Source organism: Hipposideros armiger, unplaced genomic scaffold (assembly GCF_001890085.2).
Source record: "Hipposideros armiger isolate ML-2016 unplaced genomic scaffold, ASM189008v1 scaffold_958, whole genome shotgun sequence".
NCBI lineage: Eukaryota > Metazoa > Chordata > Mammalia > Chiroptera > Hipposideridae > Hipposideros > Hipposideros armiger.
Window position 1 is genome coordinate 115,143 of NW_017732308.1, and position 22,917 is coordinate 138,059.

At 38.6% G+C, this 22,917-nt stretch overlaps 1 protein-coding gene across 1 annotated transcript in view; it reads right to left on the bottom strand.

Moving 5' to 3' along the window:
* The window catches only part of NEK10 (NIMA related kinase 10), a 192,847-nt gene that overhangs the window by 45,401 nt on the left and 124,529 nt on the right, over nucleotides 1–22,917 (bottom strand). Inside the window, exons 27-29 of the mRNA XM_019630865.1 lie at nucleotides 8,481–8,664; nucleotides 8,300–8,386; nucleotides 6,766–6,820 (exon numbers count right to left, since the gene is read on the bottom strand). Coding sequence (XP_019486410.1) covers nucleotides 6,766–6,820; nucleotides 8,300–8,386; nucleotides 8,481–8,664 — 326 coding nt within the window. The remainder of the gene's footprint in view (nucleotides 1–6,765; nucleotides 6,821–8,299; nucleotides 8,387–8,480; nucleotides 8,665–22,917) is intronic.

Consider the following 22,917-nt stretch of genomic DNA (forward strand, 5'->3'; position numbering starts at 1 on the left):
AAGCGAGTTCTTAACCATCGCGCCACTCGGCCGGCCCACAAGGGTCTTTCTGACCACAAGTGTGATACTGGATGGTCACAAATATTCTGTCATCTTTATATACAAAGACTAGCGTCAGGAGCACACCCCTGAATATAAGCACGCAGACACTGATTTATCAAAGAAGTTGTGAGCCACAGGCATCTCCGATATGGAAAACATTGCTGTCTTACACCAGCCTGCCAACTATGCCCTGTTGCCTAGGCAACAAGATGCAAGTGGGTATGGAGTAATCCTGTTGCCTGAGCAACGGAATCTTAAAAAAGGGAGGGGACTTAATCTGTGACCATATATATATATATATATGTATATGTATATATATATGTATACTGAGACTATAAAACCCATATAGAAACTGGTAAAAGTCAAGTCCATTCTTAATTCTTTCCTAGAAAGTAGCAATAGAGGCAGGAGATTTTGTAGAACTCTTAGATCATTGAAAATGATTAAAGTTGGACACTTCAAAGAAAGTCCTAATTGTTGGATTTTTCATTGCTTTTGTGTTGACACAGACATTAACCCAGCTTTTGGCTAACTCTCTCAATGTGCACAAAACATCAAACAAACATGAACAATGAGGACGTTTGTTTCATATGATTATTTCAAAGTAGATGATATTTTGGGAGAGTTTGACCATGAAAAGTGAATTCCGTTTTCCCAATCATTCCTCTTGATTTCCATGATGCACACACATCAAAATAAAAGATGATTTCCACAAACACTATCATTCACTTCAACCCCTGTCAACAAACACGTGGAGTTCAAATCTCTCAAACTGGGAATGTAAAGATGATAAAACCGCTCTGGAAAAGAGTTTGGCAGTTTCTTAAAAAGGTAAGCACAAACCTACCATATGATCCAACCATTTCACTTCTAAGTATGTATCCAAGATAACAATAAGTATGTGTCCACATACAGATAGAAATGTTCACCGAAGCTTTATTTGTAACAGCCAAATACTGGAACTCCAATGTCCATTAACAGATGAAGGCTAAACAAACAGTGGTACATCCCTATGATGGAATACTACTTAACAATAAAAAGAAATGAGCTACTGCTGCACAAATCTTGTAATAATTATGCCGACTGAAAAAAGTCAGAGAAATAAGAGTACATGCTTCATTACATAAAACCATAAAACGCAAACTACTCTACAGTCCGGCAAGCAGATCAATGATTGCCTGGATTAGGGAGTGAGGAGCAGGAGGAGCAAGGGGCACAAATCGACACTTTTAGGTGGACATGTTTTCTATCTTAATTGTGAGATTTATGGAGATATACATATTCAAAACTTTCCAAATTGAACACTTTAAATATGTGCAGTTCATTTTGTGTGAATTATACCTCATTGAAGCTGTTAAATTAACTTCTCACATTCTCATTCAAGAAAAGTTATTCAAATAGACCATCACATGATCTGTGTGCATCCATTAAAAGCAATATATAAAAAATACACCGTTACATTAATTTTCGCCTGCCTTTTGTTACTTACTGGATGGAACCTAAATGCAGTTAGGTCTCATTATTGCATGGCTCTCCATCTTCAGGAGAGCTAACTAGTTAGCCCTCAACAGAGTATGAGTGATCGTAGTTAAAGCAGCTACTTGACCGCTCAGATTGCTAAACAGCTGTAGGAGTATCCCAGGTGACGCTCCTATTTCTGATGCTCTAGCAACATGCAAAGGATGACGATGTAAAATCAAATCTCTGTTCTAGTAAACCAAAGGTTTAACTAAAAGCGGATTATGCTAAGTGAATGTACTCATAGTGTGAATGACCTGTTTGTTGTTAGGAAATGGGGGCCAACTGGGAGTTCCCCATGGTCTACTTCATCTCCAGGTTTTCTGGGGGCCCAGGAGAGCTCTGGGAAGGCTGCTGCGTGGCATCCTGGTGGGGAGACTTGGTGCCTGGAGATTTGGAAATGGGGATTTGATGATTCACCTCAGCTTCATGAATGGCTGCATTTCCAGGAGCCAAGGAATGGGGGGGCTCTCGTTACTGATCTGGCTCCTGAGCTTTGAATTTGGCTTCCAGGACTTTTGGTGATTTGGGGATGGAGGGCTGAGATCTGGGGAAGAATCTGGCAAGAAATGAAGCCCAAAGGAATTAGGTGCCAGCTTCACGTGACTTCCGCTAACTAGTTTCTAGAAGGCACATGGACTTCTAAGAGTTGGGGACTGGTTCTCTCCCGGTTTGCCTTTAATTATACCCCTGAAAAAAGTTTGGTTATTTGATGATGATGGCTTAGATCAACAGGGTGCCGCCCACTTCTAACATCACGTGACCTTTCGCCAGCCTTGAGACTTTAGTCCTTCGCTAAGAAGGAAAGGGCTGCCCTTCACAGTTTCATTTGCTCGTGTTCTATCCATTTGCCTGGCCTATTTGCCCAAGAAAAACCCTATCTCAGGTTAGTAAGAGGGTAACTTGGGTCTACAGCAGGCAGTTGGCTTAACGTCAGCTCCTGACACCTGAGGTGACCAGAGCGGAGCGTGTGCTCCCGCTTTCTCTGTGTGCTTTTCAGCCAGGGCCAAGTCTGAACTGCAGACGCTACAAGCCTGCTCAGGTCACGCATGCACGCACTTCTCTGTGGCTTTTTCTTGTTGGACCAACTCCCTTGCTTTAGGAGCCAATGAGGGTCTCAGTGTAACTGTTCTGCCATTTAATACATGGCACGGAATAGCCAAAAATCCCTCCAGGCTTGATTTTCAATTTATTTTCATTCTATTTTGTAGCTTTGCTATCTTCTTTCAGATTCTAATTTCTCATTTAGCTTCTAATTATTTTGCAGGAGGGGGTTTACATTTCACATTTATAAACCAAGAAACCCAGGAAAATCCTAAGCAAATTAGATTGCAAATAACTTTAGCCCTTTTTAATGCCTTTTAAAGAATTAGAAATACATGTTAGAGTTGTCTCCTTTTAATTCAGAGAAGCTCTGGGGATTACCTGGAAGGAAGTAAAAAAGTTATTTTCTCTCTCTCATTTGACATGAATCATAAGCTGTCTTTTGTCATTTACTTCCTTCTCAAGTCTGCCCTTATCTCCCCGTTACACTATGGGTCCCTTCAGAGAAGAGAGTTTGTCTTAAACCAACCTGTCTCCTCAATGGCATATCCCACTATATCACAACACATGGCACAGCTTTGCAAATGTTATTTTAAGTCAGGTCCTATTCACCTATTCAGCTATTCACCTATGTATGTGCCTTTGAACTCATCAACTGTGGCCACTTACTTGAACCTCCCAGGATTTTGCTAGTCAGGTACTTCATTCTGAAATTCATTTCCATTATACAGTTCCCTGCACCCTCAAACCCAGGAGTGGATAATAGTTCCATGTGGACTGCCCAGCCCCCACACCTGCTCACTGCAGCAAAGGCTCCCTGATGGACTTGAACAGTCTGTCAATCAAGGAGCTCAGTTCTGCCCACAGTAGTAACTAGGACCTTAAACTAAACCAGGCCAATCTGACTTTCTCTTGCAAGACACTGAATCCTAAGAATGGTGACAGAGAGACAGAGAAAACAACATTGAGCCTAGCATCAGTGCCTTTACAAGTCTGCCAGGGGTGCCTCCTCCACAGACTTCAGGGGCTGATCTGGCTCCTATCCGTTCATAAGCTTGATTCTCTGGGCACCTAATTGTGTGAGCCCCCCAAATCCTTATACTAAAACCCCCTGTTGCATAAGTCAGCCAGTCAGGTTCTTTCGCTTGCATTCGAAATGCCTGACGATAAAGCACACTCACAGCCTTAGCCTTTTGTCACATGCAGCAGTCACTCCCATAGGGAGGGTCACCCACAGCTCCTGCGGATGGCATCCCAGCCTGCTGACTGGCACTGCCACTTAACGTGTAGCCCCAGCCTCAACTGGTGCCTTAGCCTCAGAGCTGTTTGGCAGTCCTTCTCTACATTGGTTCTTCCTAGGTGATCATACTGTTCAAATCTAGACCACCTTCTCAGCAGTGACTTTGAACATTATCTAATAAACAGAAAGCACCAAGTATAATCTTCTATAATATCCCTTTTCTTTGATTTTCCAGCTTAATTTTATTTTTGCCTCCTTTTCTTCAGACACGGAGAAAGAGCTGCCCTTATCTTTCCCAGGCCCGCCCTCTGGCTCCAATCTGCTCTGTGACTGAACACCATCAGTTCTTTCCCGCTTCAATCTCTCCTTTCCATTGGCTGCTTCTCCTCAGTCCCAATCAACCTGCAGTCATCTGGATTCTAGAAGGCTCTTTTCCACCAAACATTCCCCACCAGCTAACTGTCCCAGCTCACACCTCACTTTCTTCAATTGCTCCCCAGCCCAGCCTCTGGAACTGCTAAAACCACCACAGTTAGGCTTCCGCTCATATCAGCCTCACCCAGTGACACTGAAACTGTTCTCACGAAGGTCACCTGGCACTTGCAGGTCAAACTGAATAGTTTCGCTTTAGTCCTTAGCCCAGGAAACAACTGTTGCAGAAACTGCTAGTTGTCCCAAAATAACAATTTCCTCTTCCATTTAAAACAGAATTCCCAAACATATTCATCTTCCCTTGCAACTAGATGTGGTCATATGACTAAGTTCTGGCCCACGGTATATGAAAAGAAGGGATGAGCACAATATCTGAGTCACGCCCTAATAAAAGGGGGGGGGGCATGTCTCCACTTCCCCTTTCTACTTCCTGCTGGCTGGGATGTGGATGTGATATGGTCCACATTTGTCACACTTGCCATGAGGATAAAACGTATACCCTGGGGACGGGAAGAAACAAGATATGAGGAGCCAGGACTCCATAGGATCCCATGAAATACACCTGGCTCACCTCCACCCTTGAGCTCAGAAAGACTCACTGGCTGAAGATCACAAAGGTAGACCAAAACCCAGGCCCAAGCTTGGTACTCTTCCCAGTATGTTATTTGGTAAATTACAATCAGTTCTGGGAAGGTAGGTTCTAGTAGCCTCTCTTACCACATGCCTATGGTAACTTTCGGCTATCAGGTTTCAATTTAGTCTCAACTCTGCAGCCTAAAAATATTTCCAGAAGCTCACTGTGTACATACCTTATTTGGGGTTGTCTTTCTCCTCCTGAAGCACTAAAACTTCTCTTTAAAATTCCTAAAACAAGAAAAATAACTTTACATTTTTCAACTGCAAATCTTTTATTTATTCATTCATTCATTTGTTTATTTAAAAAAATGTTGCAATCTACTATCTAAGCAATTGTATGTACTATAAAGACTGTCTTCATTTATGAAAGCATCAGCTAAAATATCATGTTGCAAATTAGTATTTACTTGACAGGTTTGTCTAAGGGTCTTTTTACAAAGAAAAGGTGCTAAGCAAAGAAACCCCATTATTAACAGCTAACAAAGAACAATAAAATATCTATGTCGTAATCATCCTAAAGCCCTTGCCAAGACAGTTACAAGTTACCATGTACAAATTTAAGGGTCCCACTTTTCCTTCCCCACTTCCCCACTGGCCCTCCCCACCACTGTTACTGGAGATAACCCTGAATTCATTTCAAAATAGTCAGTAATTAACTGCTACATGTTTATACACATGAATTTTTTTACTGTATAATATTTATGTTTTCCCAATCACAAATCAAAACATTTTATCCAGCAGCAGGAATTTACAGGGAAAACATAGCAGTGTTGAAAATTGGGATTGTCCCAAAAAATCTGGAACACTCGGTTACCATTTTGAAGGACCGATTAAGTTTGAAAAAGTGACACACACAAAAAAGATGCTAAATCCTTAAGGTTCTATGTTTATCTTTAGGGAGACTATTTTAAGCCTTCGTTTTTGAAATAGTTATTGGCGAGAAGTCATTTTCATAGTATAGCCATTGGTGAGAAGGAATTCTTTACACTTAATTTATGTCAGAGTTTTTCTATCTATCCTATTTAATATTCTATCAACTTACTCTTTTAAATGAGTTATTTTCTATTATGACCTTTCTTTTCTTTCAGTTTCAGATTTGTTGAATAAATTGAATCCTGTCTTTCCTTATAATCTTTATATTTTGGCTAAACATNGCTCATATCAGCCTCACCCAGTGACACTGAAACTGTTCTCACGAAGGTCACCTGGCACTTGCAGGTCAAACTGAATAGTTTCGCTTTAGTCCTTAGCCCAGGAAACAACTGTTGCAGAAACTGCTAGTTGTCCCAAAATAACAATTTCCTCTTCCATTTAAAACAGAATTCCCAAACATATTCATCTTCCCTTGCAACTAGATGTGGTCATATGACTAAGTTCTGGCCCACGGTATATGAAAAGAAGGGATGAGCACAATATCTGAGTCACGCCCTAATAAAAGGGGGGGGGGCATGTCTCCACTTCCCCTTTCTACTTCCTGCTGGCTGGGATGTGGATGTGATATGGTCCACATTTGTCACACTTGCCATGAGGATAAAACGTATACCCTGGGGACGGGAAGAAACAAGATATGAGGAGCCAGGACTCCATAGGATCCCATGAAATACACCTGGCTCACCTCCACCCTTGAGCTCAGAAAGACTCACTGGCTGAAGATCACAAAGGTAGACCAAAACCCAGGCCCAAGCTTGGTACTCTTCCCAGTATGTTATTTGGTAAATTACAATCAGTTCTGGGAAGGTAGGTTCTAGTAGCCTCTCTTACCACATGCCTATGGTAACTTTCGGCTATCAGGTTTCAATTTAGTCTCAACTCTGCAGCCTAAAAATATTTCCAGAAGCTCACTGTGTACATACCTTATTTGGGGTTGTCTTTCTCCTCCTGAAGCACTAAAACTTCTCTTTAAAATTCCTAAAACAAGAAAAATAACTTTACATTTTTCAACTGCAAATCTTTTATTTATTCATTCATTCATTTGTTTATTTAAAAAAATGTTGCAATCTACTATCTAAGCAATTGTATGTACTATAAAGACTGTCTTCATTTATGAAAGCATCAGCTAAAATATCATGTTGCAAATTAGTATTTACTTGACAGGTTTGTCTAAGGGTCTTTTTACAAAGAAAAGGTGCTAAGCAAAGAAACCCCATTATTAACAGCTAACAAAGAACAATAAAATATCTATGTCGTAATCATCCTAAAGCCCTTGCCAAGACAGTTACAAGTTACCATGTACAAATTTAAGGGTCCCACTTTTCCTTCCCCACTTCCCCACTGGCCCTCCCCACCACTGTTACTGGAGATAACCCTGAATTCATTTCAAAATAGTCAGTAATTAACTGCTACATGTTTATACACATGAATTTTTTTACTGTATAATATTTATGTTTTCCCAATCACAAATCAAAACATTTTATCCAGCAGCAGGAATTTACAGGGAAAACATAGCAGTGTTGAAAATTGGGATTGTCCCAAAAAATCTGGAACACTCGGTTACCATTTTGAAGGACCGATTAAGTTTGAAAAAGTGACACACACAAAAAAGATGCTAAATCCTTAAGGTTCTATGTTTATCTTTAGGGAGACTATTTTAAGCCTTCGTTTTTGAAATAGTTATTGGCGAGAAGTCATTTTCATAGTATAGCCATTGGTGAGAAGGAATTCTTTACACTTAATTTATGTCAGAGTTTTTCTATCTATCCTATTTAATATTCTATCAACTTACTCTTTTAAATGAGTTATTTTCTATTATGACCTTTCTTTTCTTTCAGTTTCAGATTTGTTGAATAAATTGAATCCTGTCTTTCCTTATAATCTTTATATTTTGGCTAAACATATCTTTTCTTTTTCATACCTCAGTATGACTATTTTCTTTACTGTTTCAAAATAAGAGTCAAGATTAATATATGGACTCAATTTACACAGTATATTTTTTCATAGTTCTAAACAATTAAAATATTTATTTTACTTTAGTGTTTTAGGAATAATACATTCCTTTATATTAATGTAAATAAAACTTACAAAACTTATTCTACACCAACACTGATTTCTTCTCCAGGTTTCCACCCTTAATCAAAAAATTCATAAAAGGTCACTTCCATGATTCTTGTGGTTATATAGTGTCGTAGAGATCTTCACTCTCCAGTTAGAATCTGCATTTGCTGGCAGAAATAATGTAACTGCTTATTGCAGAGCTGAGGCAACAGAAAACCACAGGGCTTGCTGGTGGGCTTTTGGGTTCCGTCAGAGCGACAGACACACCTGTTCTAATTAGCATTGCACCTGGAAACAAACCACTGGGTTATGTATGTAATGACACTTGCTTGACTCCCAAGCATGAGTCTCAAACTACTACCTGCTAGAATCCACAAACTGGGAAAGAAAGCTTACTGAATGTAGACTCCTTCAGAGGGCTTGAACTGGAGCTGCTGGAGTTATCCGAAATGTCCAATTCATCGTCTACCTCGGAATATATATCTGCACATTAATAAAGAGAATGAAAATCCAATGAACCTTGAAACAAGAAGGAGTCAAGAGTGCATTCATGCTGCCACCCTTTCACCAGAGATACCTTTCTCGATATTATCCAAGTTGAAGTTATCATCCGACAGGATTTCCTCACAGGCTCTGTCTTCTTCTTTACCAGAGGGGGCCTGGAAACCTTCAGGGGGCAGGTCTGTGCTTTCAGACAGTTCACTTTTCAGGCTGGCTGCACCACTGCTGCTGCTACTCAGACTGGCTTTTTCAAAGGTTTCCTGAAAGAGAAATTCAATTTTTTACAGCCACTTCTTTCCTTCCTTCTGCAGGATCCAAAGCTCATTAGAACACATTAAAAAGCTTAAAATAGCATTATCTGGGTGCTGAAGTAGCTTTAGTAGTTTCACTTATACCTAGGCTATAGAATCCAGTCAGTCCATAACAACAACAAAAATAAGGTCTCAAGCGATCACTGGACAAGAAAGAATAGACGTGGCAAAGATGCTTAGTAACAAAGGCCTGTGCAATCGGGTGAAAGAAAATGTAGCACTAAGAAATAGATATGTATCAATTCAACTGAAATTTCTCTCCTGTAAGTTATTTTTCTAAATATTGGTTATCAAATCTTCTCAGTACCACAGTGAATAAGTAAAGCTTAGTTTCTCAAAGCTCAAGGGAAATTAGTATCAGACACAGACAGACCATGGAAAGAGAGAGATGAGGTCCCCCAAAAGAGGAAGAGCTGTAGCTAAGGGGGCTTTCCACCACTTAAGACCCCACACCACTGCCTGGTGTCAATACTCTCCACAGAATCAGCCACAGGCTCCCCCAGGCTCCCCTAAACTGCTGTGAACATTTTTATTATGATCGTGCCACAAGGTTACCATCTGGCCATGGGAGTCCACATTTCCCTAAACAATATTATTAGAAGCTGCACAATTATGTCTGAAGGTTCAATAAAAATAAAGGGGGGGGGGAAGATTACTCTCATTAAATGCTGGAAGTTTGTATGTTTGTAAGAAAAAGACAGAGGAAAAGGAACTACATACAGTTCAGCAGAGAAGTACCCCTTGTTTCTTTACTCAAGTAATTCTCAGTATCTAACATGTTTATTATATGGGATGGTTTGCAGTAAGGGTGTAAAACCTCCTTAGGCTGTGGGGCTAAACAGTGCTGAGAAACCTAAAGTATAGACCAAAGAGATGAAAAGACAAAGGAAGAATGGCCATATAAAAGCAAAGGATAATAGTTGGAGAGCATGAGAAGAAAGCAAACGGCTGCATTTACTGAAAGGGAAAAATATCCACTCATGAAGTGCGTCAGAAGTTGTTTAGTCATAAGTCAACTACGTCTTCTTGATGAAAAGGCTCCCATGATGAACGATGTTTACTAGAGAGACAAGTTCATTTTTTTTTCCAGAAGTCTTTTCCTAAAATTAAAGTGACACCCACAGTTTTAAAGAGCAGGTTCCTAAAAATTTCATGGTGGTAAAATTTGCAGATGAAGGCAATCTAAGATCTTATGAATGACCGCAGTGAGAAGTAAGCCTCTGAAAGCTTTCATTATTTATGTTCACTAAACAACACAAAAAATGCAAAGACTACCAAAGACATTTTGTGCCTTGCAAAAGACCCAGGGAATTTGTGTTATCTCTTTTTCCTGAGAATTTTTTCATTGTTCCTTTCTCAAAGTTTCACCAAGAGGCTTGGAGATATTTGTTGCTCCGTTGAAGATAGCATGCAGTTGAAGGAGCATTTTAATTTTCTTTGATTAGTTCCCCATCCAGTGTTCAAAGCCTTCCTGCTTTTGTGACTCAGAATTGTTCATTCCTGCTTTTTGGGTTTGCTAAATTAGAAGCTGAAATGAGAAATGTTTTGGATACACTTTGACAGAGCTGAATGTGTGGGTCTCAAAAACGTTTCCAATGCCCAACGCTTGTAAGGGGCTTCCAACACCAGTCTCAGCTCTTCCGAAGCCCAGCCCCTGATACCAAACCCAGGTGCTCCTTCTTAGGCTGAAAGCGTTCCTGCAAAACCCATTCGGCCACTTCTAGGCCTGCCTCCTCTTTCTGTCCCAACCCACAGATCCTGCTTCTTCCAACTGTCTTCAACTGACATCATTAGAAATCTACATAGAAATAAACATTCAATTTAAGGTTTTCTCCTTCTCGTAACTTTTTAATTCTAAATAAATCCTCTCCTGCCCTAGTATAAAGATCACAACTGGCATTTACAAATCTCAAAGCTATCAATGTTGAGGAAAAGACAAGAGAATTTTTGAGTAGAGAAAAATTTTTATTGTGTTGATGCAGTTAGATGTGGAAATTCGCGTATCTCTAAAACGAGCAAAACTTCAGAAAAGGCTTTGTTTCTCTTAAGAACAGACATGGATAAGACATCAGAGGAACATTATTTTTGAACAAATGAAGAGTAGGGAGAAGCTGTGAGTCCCATACAGGCAATTCTAGACTTAAGGAGGTTTGACTTGCCACCAATACCCAGTTGGGTTGCAAACCTACAGTTGTTTGCAACTGCCAAAATTGCATCCGTAGGTAATTGGGTGTTTGCTTAAATTCTCATAAAGGGGATTCCCATTCTGGGACAGATGCATTTTCAGACTCTATAAGCACAGGCGTTATGATAATGTAGATTGTGCAGTTTGTTTTCATTTAAAACCTCTATTTCTATAATCTCTTGGAGAAGTTTTTGCTTCAGAAAATCTGTGTAGTTTTTGAAGTTGCCATAAACTATATGGCACTGTAGATACACTTTCCCAAATGTGATTTCCAGAGTTTTTCTTGTGAATATTTCAATACCCAAGTTATTATTCAACTCACTCCTTGAAGAACCGGGAGCTATTTCAGTCCCTTTTAAATCCCTCAATGCCTTGCACAGAGCAAATGCTCAATAAGTAGTTGCTGAGTTGAGATCAAAAGGGAGAGAAGGGCTAGAAAAGCAAGTGAATTCCCTCAGAGGATGAGTACGTTTTGTAACTTCTGTGTTTTCCGTCTTGCCCATGTATCCAGGAACCTACAGTGTGAAATGTCTGTAAACGCTGAAGGGAATATTTGGTGATGCAACTCTGAACAAGAGAGAGCTCCTCCCTTGCTGTTTCCCCTTTGCACTTAGGAAAAGTTGGAAAGCTCATCTGTCTTAGAGAGGACCAGCCCAGAAATGACCTCTATAACCCAGCAGGCACTGGCCAAAGGCAGAGATGGTTGGATATTTTTAGTATGAGAGTTGAGGCCTTTAAGATGTGTTCAAAAGATGCCTCCAGCAAGTACATAAACCTATTAAAGGTAATGTTAGGGGGGCAAAGGTGCAGCCCTAGGGGATGGAATTTGGCTGCTGTCATCTTTTTTACTTTCTAATTACTTATGATTTTTCTAGGAGTAGGAGAGGGAGTTCAGATTTTTGGGTCTTTTGTATCTCCTATGAAATGATAGACACATTCTGTGTATTGATATGGCAGCAAGGAGAAGACAAAGCAAATCAAACAATAAAATTATAATTGATATGGTCATCATTACCGTTATAGAAGTGGCTTTCTGTCACAGTTGCTGACATAGGCACAATTATGTTTAGCTCAGTTTTGCTCATTACCATGTAAGTTTTTATGTGTAGAGTAGATCATAATACATCGTAGTTGGACAGTGATTCTAACAGTATCAGACTGATATTAACCAAATTAACTGAGACAACAGAGAAAGAATCAAGAGAGTCTATTTTATTAAAACTAGTGCAATTTTTATAAGGGCCCAGAATGTTAGTTTTATGAGGACAGAGAGAAAGAAAAGCAAGAAATAAATAGAATGCATAACAGCAGCTCTATCCTGTAAAGCTTTACTTTAGAACCGTAAGGAAGGCACAATTTCTATTGTGTTATAAATACTCATGTTCTGTTTGAGCTATATCTTCACTCGGTTTCTTCCATTTGTTTAGTTAATAACTGTGACCTTAAATACATAAATTGGGGCTATCTGGTGCTTGACAGAAAGTCATCTGCCTGAGGTAATATCTTTTCAGTGGCAGACCAAGTTCTACGCTTTTCCTGAGTGACAGCACAAAGAAAATTCAAAATACACTGTTGTTCATTGGATCGTTGACTGCATATTATTGAACATAAACTTAGTCCCTAAAATAATTCAAAGTATTAAAATAACAGCCGGGAGGGTCAGATGGCTGAAGAGGCCATAGCTGAGTGGACTGTCCACTTTGGCGAGGGCAGTGAGAGGCTGCTCTCCAGGACCTCGGTCTGGGCCAAGCTTTGCCACCACAGAGAGATGGACTGCTGGGGCAAAGCTGGGGCCTGGTCCCTTACTATGGTAGATGGAATTCTTTTAGCTCCAAAGTTGTTTGGATGATGTTTAATTTCATTTATAAAATTCTGAAGAATGTCCCTTCTCCCATGTCCCCACATATCAAGTAAAAGAGTCACATGTTCAATTTAAACTAGAAAAACTAGTGTCTAGGGCCTAGAAAATAGCTAGACTTATAAATAGTATATAGTAAAAGAAAATGTTCTCTTCAAGTTTATATATCATCGTTCTGTTTTGAGCTTCTTAAAAATGTTCCTATAAAGCTAAACATTTTGCTTTAATATAATTAATTGCACATAATTATGACCCCATTATTATAATGACACTCTCTTAATTAGAACTTCTTAAAAGCACAAGAACATATTAATGAAGTGTCACTAAATTAAATAAAATTAGAGAATGAATTGATTATAATAACTCTAAAATTCCAGTACCGAATTTACTGCATTTAGCAATGTTTCACTGCCACCCAATAACTAACGTAGTATTCAAAGTCAGGTTTGCTAGAAGTAATAATGCTTCTAATAATACTAATAAATATGAGGAGAAGAACAGTGTCATAATCTGAAATATCACTTACTGAAAACACAGACAATATGGTCTATATCAGCATTTACTGACCACCATTTTGTTCCCAGACTGCAGACAAACAGATGCAAAGAACTGAGTGTGTATGTTAATATTTCCAAAAGCATTTCAAAAGAGGCCAGGATTAGGCAATACTACTTAACATATAGAAGAAACAATGCACAGAGAATTATCAAGTGATCAAGTTTTAAGACATTCTGATTTGAACTCCTCAAAAACAAGAAATTCAATTGAAAACCAGCAATGCTTAAGACATTAAACAGTACGAAATTAGACACGATGCTATCAATACAGATGAAACCCACAAGGGGAACCCAACTTAGTGTTCCATTTTTAACACATAATTATATAAGGAAAGGTCTAATTCTTGTTAAACTGCACACATAGCACATGACATCAAAATATTAAACTGTTTAAGAGCCAGTAGACACAGAATTAAAAATTTTTTAAAAAGAGTCACCATCATGTTTTGCCTGGTCCCAGTACAATCTCATCTTAACCAATCTCCCTGCTTCTACTCTTGGCTCTCAGCACTCTGTTACGACACAGCAGCCAGCTATATATCACTTTAAAGCATTATGTCACCCCTTTCACTAAAGTCGCATCACTCAAGTCTATACCATGGACTAGAGCAGCAGTTCTCAACCAGTGGGTCGTGACCCCTTTGGGGGTTGAACGACCCTTTCACAGGGGTTGCCTAAGACCATCAGAAAACAAAAAGATACTTATATTATGATTCATAACAGTAGCAAAATTACAGTTATAGAGTAGCCATGAAAATAATTTTATGGTTGGGGGTCACCACCTCATGGGGAACTGTATTAAGGGGTCGCGGCATTAGGAAGGTTGAGAACCGCTGCACTAGAGCCTTCTCATGTCCTTATGTCTTCCCCTGCTTCACTGCACTCTAGCCACACAGACCTCTTTGCTAACTCCTTGAACTTAGCAGGGACATTCCCAGCTTAGAATCTTTTGACTTGATGTTCCTTCTGCCATCAATGTGGTACCTCCAGATACGTGCATGACTCCCCCCTTTAATGTATTCTGGTTTCTGCTTAAATGTCACATGATTATAGAGGTTTTTCCATGACAGCTCTATTTAAAATAGCCTGTCTCTCTACATGTACGAGTCACTATCTGTTACCTTGCCTTCTTATATTTTTTGTCCATAGCACTTAAATTTATTTTTTTTAATTTTATGTGTCTTCCCCAAATATGAAGGTGAGGCTCTCTCTGACTGTTCTATTCACTGTTATAACACCAGACTAGAATAGTTCCAAGAAGAAAGTAGATGCTCAATAAATTTTGTTGAATAAGAGAAATAAAATATTGATTTTTTTTTCAGCATTGTGAAGATCTTCTCCATGTTAAAACAAGGTAGAAATAAGAATTTTAGCATGATTTTTTGAAGAAATTGAAAAAGTCATTCTAAAATTACTAAGGAAATACAACAGACCTAGAAAAACCAAATCAAACTCGACAAAGAACAAAATTGAAGGACTTACACAACCTGATTTCAAAATTTATTAAAAAGCTGCAATATTCATGGCAGTGTGATACTAGCCTAAGTATAGATGTATATATCAATGGAACAAAATAGAGTTCAGAAATACTCATAGAGCCACATACATTGCTAAATGATTTTTAACTAAGATGCTTAATAACATTAATGGGGAAATATTCGGAATTTTAAGAAATGATCCTAGGAAAACTGAATACCCGTATAGAAAAAAATAAATAAATAAAACTCAATCCCTTCATTATTCTATTCACAAAATTAAATCAAAATGGATCACACACCTAAACATTAGAACTATAACCATAAAGAATTTACCCCCCCCCAAAAAAAAGGTCCATTTTTGCAAACTTGTGATGGGAAACAATTTCTTAAACAGAATACAAAAAGGCTGAACAACAACAAAAAAATTAAATAGATAAATTGAACTTTAACAAAATTAGAATTTAACAAAAATTTCTGCTCAACAAAAAATATCATTAATAAAATAAAGTTAAGTCATAACCTGGAAAAATGTTGATAATATATATGTGTGACAAGAGAGAGTCATACCTGTACTATATAAAGAACTCCCACAAATCAATTAAAACAAATAATTCAATAAAATAATGGCCAAAGATTAGAGCAGAAAATTCACACAAAGAGATATATGAATTACCAACAAGCACAATGAAAGGTACTCAACACCCTTAGTTATCAGGAAAACGCAAACTAAAATTTCAAAGAGATACCCTTTTATACCCACTACAAAGGCTAAAACCTAAGACTGACAATACCAAAAGTTTATAAGAATGTGGAACAATTGGAACTCTCATACATTGCTCCTTAAAGTGCTAAATAGTACAATGTTGGAGAACTGCTTGGTAGTTTTTCAAGTTTTCAAGTTAACCATAACTGTGAGTCAGAAAACATGAAATATTCCATTCCTAAGGTAAGACCTTAGGCGAGTAATTTAAATCTTTTGGCCTGTTGAGACAGAAAGAGTGACAGAAAGAGAGAGAGAATAGATGAATTAAAATTGAGTCTCATCTGCCTCTAGAATTGTGTAAATCTATAATAATAGAACCATATTAGTGTCAGAAATGTTATAGACTCCAAGTTCCATAAGGCCCCTTAGTAGCTATGGTAAAAAATAAAATAAAATAAAAAAGTTAATCACACAACTACCTTATGACCCTATAATTACATTCCTAGGCATTTATCTAAAAGAAATTGAAAATATATCCACAAGAAGACTTATTCAAGAAAATTCATAGCAGTCTTACTTATAAAACCCAAAATCTAGAAACATAAGTGTTCGCCAACAGGAAAATAAACCAAGTATGATCTAGTCATATAACGTAATACTCCAGCAATGTAAACAAATTACTGCTATACACAACAATATAGAGGAATCTCACAGACATTATGTCCTGTGAAAGAAGCCAGGTGCTACAGAGTGCACAGTGTTTGCATTTAGTCAAACAATAGGCAATAGTCATCTATAGTGACAGAAATGTTAACGGTCTGTCCACGGGCAGGGGATTGTATGAAAAGGGGCAGGAGGGAACTTTCTGAGGTGATGTAAATGTTCTCAGTGGGAGTTACACATGTGCCAAAAGTTATTAAACTCAGCACTTAAAAATACATATATTTTACTGTGTGTAAATTATATCTCAATGAGAAATGGGGGAGGGTTGTAGGGTGGATATGAGAATTGCACATATATATACATATATATATATATATATATATATATATATCTGTGTGGGAGCCTATAAGGCACTGCTTAGTTTTCTTAAAACATAACAAATGTAGAACATTCAAAACAAGGCATGATGTCGCCTGATACTTCTTTCACTGTGTCATTACTTGTCACATTTTCACAGCCTTGGGGGAAATTCAGTCAACAACTAACCAGACAGTAAAAGCAAGGATGTTCAAAAAACTAGTGTCCTTTTAAAATACATCATTTTCTACGTGGCGTAATTTAATCTTTTAGCAAAGGACTACAGGCATATGCCTTTAGTGGTGTGCTCAGTAATTATAAATGATATCTTGTATTGATAAAAATAAAGCAACTCAGATAGTCAACAGGTTTTTTTTTTAATTCGCACTAAGAAAATGATAATCTGTGCTTGCGTATCTGCTCAACTTTAAAAGACATTTCAGAACTTAAGAAAAATAGCAAATACCTGTCAATAAAGTTTGTTAAGAACACATACAGATTGTATTTGAAAATGCCAATAAGAATTCCAAAATAAAGAAGTGAAATTATGAAGGGTTTGTGAATTTAGAAAATAATCATTCCTCATTAGGACTTCACCAGCTGCCTTGTCCCCCCAAATAGATGAAATTTAAGATGATGATGTGTGTCATATTTAAATAGTTTGACAATATCAGATTATCATATAAATTTTTCTTTTTGAATTCACCAAAAGCTTACAGTAGATTTCTAGGGCTCAATCTGTAAACATTTATCTACCATTTTAAGCATTAGATAATTTTTCAAGATCAGATATAAGTTTTTTGAAAGATTATTTTGGTAGGCACACAGAGGATGGATGGCAAGGGAAGGAGATGATTCTAGATTACGTGAGTGGAATAGATTCAATTACTGGGAAGGTCTTCAAAGGAGAACTGAGGCTTCTATGAGATGAAAAAGAAATTACATCTGTGGACAGTAGCTTCAGCCTGTGCCTAAGAGCTCCACCCTGCCTTTCCTGCCAGCCCACAATATGGATTTTGAACTAGCCTAGCCAGTCCCCACAATCATATAAGCCAATTCCTCGCAAAAAAAAAATCTCTTAATATGTAACTCCCACTGGTTCTGATTCATACATTTTGTATAGGACTGTCCTGCACATGGAATAATATTAGCATCCCTGACGACTGCCCCTTAAGTACCAGCAGTATTCAAAGTCACTGGGATAAACAAAATGACACCCCTCACCCACCCCACCCCCACATTTCCTAGTGCCCTCTGTGGACACTGCAGAGGTGGTACACTGAATCACTACTAGGGGTGAGGAAGAGATAGAGGCAAGACAGTTGGATACTGCAATGATCCAATGTGACAAAATGAGAATAAGAGCTGAAAGGATAAGATGGGTTTGTCAGACATTTCAAAGATAGAATTGGTAAGAGCTTGCTAGAGAAATGGGTGTCGGATTTGAAGGAGAGTGACTTGAAGAAGACGTTAGGGTTCCAGTTAAGGTGATGAGGTGTAGAGCATGGCAGAGTTAAGGGAAGAGAATCCATTCACTGTTGGACTTGCTGAGTATGAGGTACCTGTTAGATGTACAGGTAAAGGTCCAGTTCAGAATGTCGGTGTGGCACACAGGACAAGTTGAGATTAGACATGGAGCTTTGGAGGTCTTCAGAAAACGGGTATGGAAATTGTTGTAAAACACATTCCAGTGTATTTTGCCTTCTTAGAAAATGTTATGTACTTTTCCTCCTGGAGCTCTTATACTATTGAAACTAGGCCATAAGGATGAGGCTTAAAAATCCAAGGGAAGGCTGGGATGAAGAACACCTGGAGAAAGAGAAGGACATGATGAAAGGGCAGTTGCTGGGATAGCGGACAGGGAGCTGGGAAGTCTTTCTGAAGCTCAAAGAAGGAACCTGATAGGAAGATAGAAGATGAGAAGGTAGGTGCAATCATCCATGCTTTTCCTCCTCACACCCTCTGAGCAGGGGTGAACCTCAGGGGTGAACCTCAGGCGTGGAGTAGGGCAACTGGTAGAAACACACAGAGGACTTGAGAGGGCAGTCCAGATGCAGTCAGAAAAGACTGAGAGCCTCAGAGAAGTTTTGTGATCATAACACTGTATCTTACGTGATTTATGAGGACACTTAAGCTAGGCCTCATGAGGGTGGATACCAGGTCTGTTTTATTGACTGCGGTATACCTAGCAACTAGAATAGTGTCTGGTATCTAATAGACACTCAATAAATATTTGCTGAGTGGATAGATGAATGACTGGCACCTACGGTAGAAAAGGAGGAAAGGATGAAGGAAGTACCTGAGCTGGGAGGGTGCACCACTCCCAGTCAGTGCCCCATGAGTTGTATGTGCGTGAATGGGAACCCACGGGGATGTAGAAGATGGCTGTGGTCCTGGCTGGTGAGTTTACTAGGCCATCACTGCGTGGGGTGGGGGGCACAGAGAAGACAGCTCAAACCAGTGATGCCAAGGCAGATGCCCAAAGCCACAGAGATGAATTCACCTTATCTAAGGTCAGCAGAGGCCAGCAGAAGGCGGCATGGAGTGCCCCTGGCCCTCTCCCACCTGCACAGGAATACTTCAGCTTCGTCCTGCACCCAGTTGCCATCTTGGGAGGTGGAAATGAAGAAGAGAACCTTCGAAATGGGGAAAAACTTTTAGGCCAAAAGAGACTGCTATAAGTGATAAGCTACATCCACCATTTCCTGCCATCATCGGCAGAGACAGGGATTCAGAATAAAGTGATACGTGATTCAAGAAAATAAAATACCCATTGTGTACAATTGGTTTTTACCCAAATTCACAAGAAATTAAAAGCCATGGGGCTGGATGGAGATTACTCAAGGGAAGAACAAGACGAGAAGCAGAACATCTAAATTTAAGAGGCCAGGGTTGGGAGAGAAAATAAGAAAGAGTGGTCAGTGTGGTAAGACAGAAGCCAGGATAGAGCAGTGAAGTGGTAACCACAGGGAAAAAAAAGAAAAAAGAAAGAAAAAGGAAAAAAAAGAAATTTCATGAAGGGGATATGAACAATATGAAAGAACTAGCCTTCAGTTTGATAATTTTGTTGGTAGGTACTTTGGAGAAATTCAAGGTTTTAGTCCACACTACCCAAGATTGAATCCAAATGCCTTAACTAGGTATTCACAAACTTCTACCATCTAGCACTGGCCTGCTTTCCTCGAATTTTCAAACCATATATAAAAATATTATGCATTGTATATTAGAAGACCCAATTTGCAATTCCCAGGTCTGTCACTAACTAGCTCGGTGACCTTGAATAAGATTCTTAATTCTATTGTTTCCTTTGTCTTGCCTATTAAATAAAAACATGAAATAATACCATTTCCAAAACCTGATTCTTAGTTGTAAATGAGCTAAGCTGGTATATCTGGAGTTCTGCGCTTCTGCCATTTTTCCCACCCAGGAGTGGCTTTCTTACCTAGTTTTCAAGGCGCAGTCTTTCGCTCTGGGTGCCGCCCTGAACTATCACCCACACATCTCAATTGGCATTTATCCAAACTGTCTGGAATCATTAGAAATTTCCTCCTGCATATATATGTCTTGGCTACCCAAACAGATTGTAAGTTACTTCATGACTGAGACCATCGTCTATACATTTTTATAACCTTCACAATACCAAGCACAATGTCTTACATTCAGAAGACATTCAACAAACCCTTGTTTCATCATTCATTTTAGACTGCAAGTGTTTTCAACTTTTCTCTTTGTTTCATTCCCTGAGCCTTATGGATGTAAAAATAGTTCTCTAAACTGAACAAACTTACTAAACTAGTAAAAATAAATCATTATTAAGCTTTAAAATATAAATAGTAAAGATAAAAGTGCCTATCAGATATCATTGGAAGAGAAGTGGTAAAACCCTGCAAATCTCACACTGCGAGAACATGCTTCTCTCATGATTCCGCGTCAGCCTCTCTGAAACTTTCAGCTCAGCTCCATTTGTACAGGTAGGAATATGCTTTCTTCCCCAATGTGAATATCGGTCTAATGCTGGATCCACAAAATCCCAATAATCTGAATTAAATTGAAGTTTTCCATTGATTATCCAGATTTTTCCAGGCTGGATTTTTTTTTTTAACACTCATCCTTATATTTGTTGGTGAAGATTTAAGCAGCCCAATCTTTTGAAATATCTGCAACCAATTCTTCTGTCTGGGCTTTAAGATAACACCTAAAGAGGAATTATTCTGTGTGTTTAACACGTATACAGTGCCGAAACCCCAATCATGATTTTGACTATTACAACGCCACAATACCCTCTAATGACAATTGCCTTTTATTACTCCACATTTAAGTAAAAATTGCACCTCATGTTTCTCTGCTGGATTCTGGCTCTTCTTGATTTTGTGCTCTCCTTATGATCTCTTATTTTGAATTATAAAACTTAGAAAGCTTAATATTTTTCAAAAGGAAAGTCTTGCTCCTACCATAGAGGGCAAACCACAGTACACAGGTGTGAATTTTGTTAGTGAAGATGTCTCTGTTCTTTTGAGATATATATTAATATTTGTTTTTACTAGCTCATAATGAAAATTGCCATAGTTAGGAATAAGATAACATGTAAAAGTAAATAGCATGCACTCCAGGATACAGGAGCCTGTAATGTTTCTTATCAATTGTTTGCATGCTCGCTAATTTGCAACATTTCAGTAATTCATGGTGGATCTTTTCAGCAGTGCTGGGAATTCATAAAGTCCTACTGAACCCACTAATTTCTCTTTGCTTTGACTGTGTTTATCATTAGATTTACGTAATTGCATTATTGATATTAACTGCTCTGGGATAACATCCTACTATATTTGAAATGAAACAACCGTAGTACCATAATATGAGGAGTGATCCATAAATACGCTGAATGTTTACATTTAAAAAAATGTATTACAGTAAAAGACACATTTACATTAATCTCCCTCAAAATACTCCCCCTCGCTTCAAACACACTTACCCCATTGTCCTTGTTACTTTCTGAAGCAGTTTTGGAAGTCCTCTTTTGTGAGTGTCTTTAGTTACACTGTCGTGGCTGTTTCGATGTCCTGAATCGATGCAAAACATTTACCTTTCATGGTCATTTTGACTTTGGGGAAGAGCCAGAAGTCACACAGCGCCAGATGCAGTGCAAAAGATGGATGAGGACAGACCCAAATTTTTTTATTTGACAGAAATTGCAGTATCAGAAGTGATGTATGACATGGAGCCTTTCTGTTGTGATCACAAAACACAGTGAATGCTGCTGCCGAGTGCCATCCAATGGGACGGCAGGGAGCTTCAAATATGGGAAGTGGAATGTGAAAACTTAGTAACTGTGTGTGACAAGTTTCAACTTGTTTGGTGTAGTCGGTCGGGTGTGAGCTACAGTTAAGAGAAGGTGTGTTTTAAAGTGTGACATAAATCATCCTCTATCGTGACAACACTGTGTCACTCACTGCTTCTGATACAGCAATAATTTTTGTCAAATAAAAACATTACGGTGTGTCCTCATCCACCTTATTGACTGGATCAGGCACCATGCAACTTCTGGCTCTTCCCCAAAGTCAGAATGATTCAGGACATCAAAGCAGCCATGACAGTGCAACTAAAGATACTCACGAAAGAGGGCTTCCAGAACTGCTTCAGAAAGTGGCAAGAATGATGGGATAAGTGTGTTTGAAGCAAGGGGAAGTATTTTGAGGGGGATTAATGACAATATGTCTTTTACTGTAATAAATATTTTTATTTAAAGATTCATTGTTATTGTTTGATCATACCTCATACTGCTTACAAAAAAAAGAAACATGCACTTTTACACTATAATTTTTCTGCCAGCAATGATGCAGATGTAAGTTTCAAAAAAATAATAACTGGTACCCAGTGAGGATAATGTCAATTAATTACATGTTTTCTTTAAATGAAATATAATCATTTTCCTTCTCAGTTCCTTCATAAAGCTGCATTTTTCCTTTTAGTTAACATTTGATTAATCTTGAAGTGAAAAATTACCTGTATACCTAAAATAGTGCAAAAGAAGATACTTTATGGCACTTGAAATAGCAATATAAAATTTGCTTTGAATTAAAGCACTTCTCTATGGTTTTTATAAGACTGAATGTTCCACGAGGGCACTGAGACTGGCTAGGAGCAGGCGCTCAATGAATACTTATTAATTGCATAAATAACATACATGGATTTAGTGCTAATGGACCAGTTAGTACACTATTAAGAAGTTGCATCAATAAATTGTTCTTCAAAACAAGCATTGCTGGGCTGGCCGAGTGGCGCGATGGATAAGAACTGGCTTGGGACGCCAGAGGGCCCCGGTTCGGATCCCACATATGAGAGCCAGTGACACTGCCCTCTACAGCTAAGATGCTGAACGACAGCTCAACCTGGAGCTGGGCTGC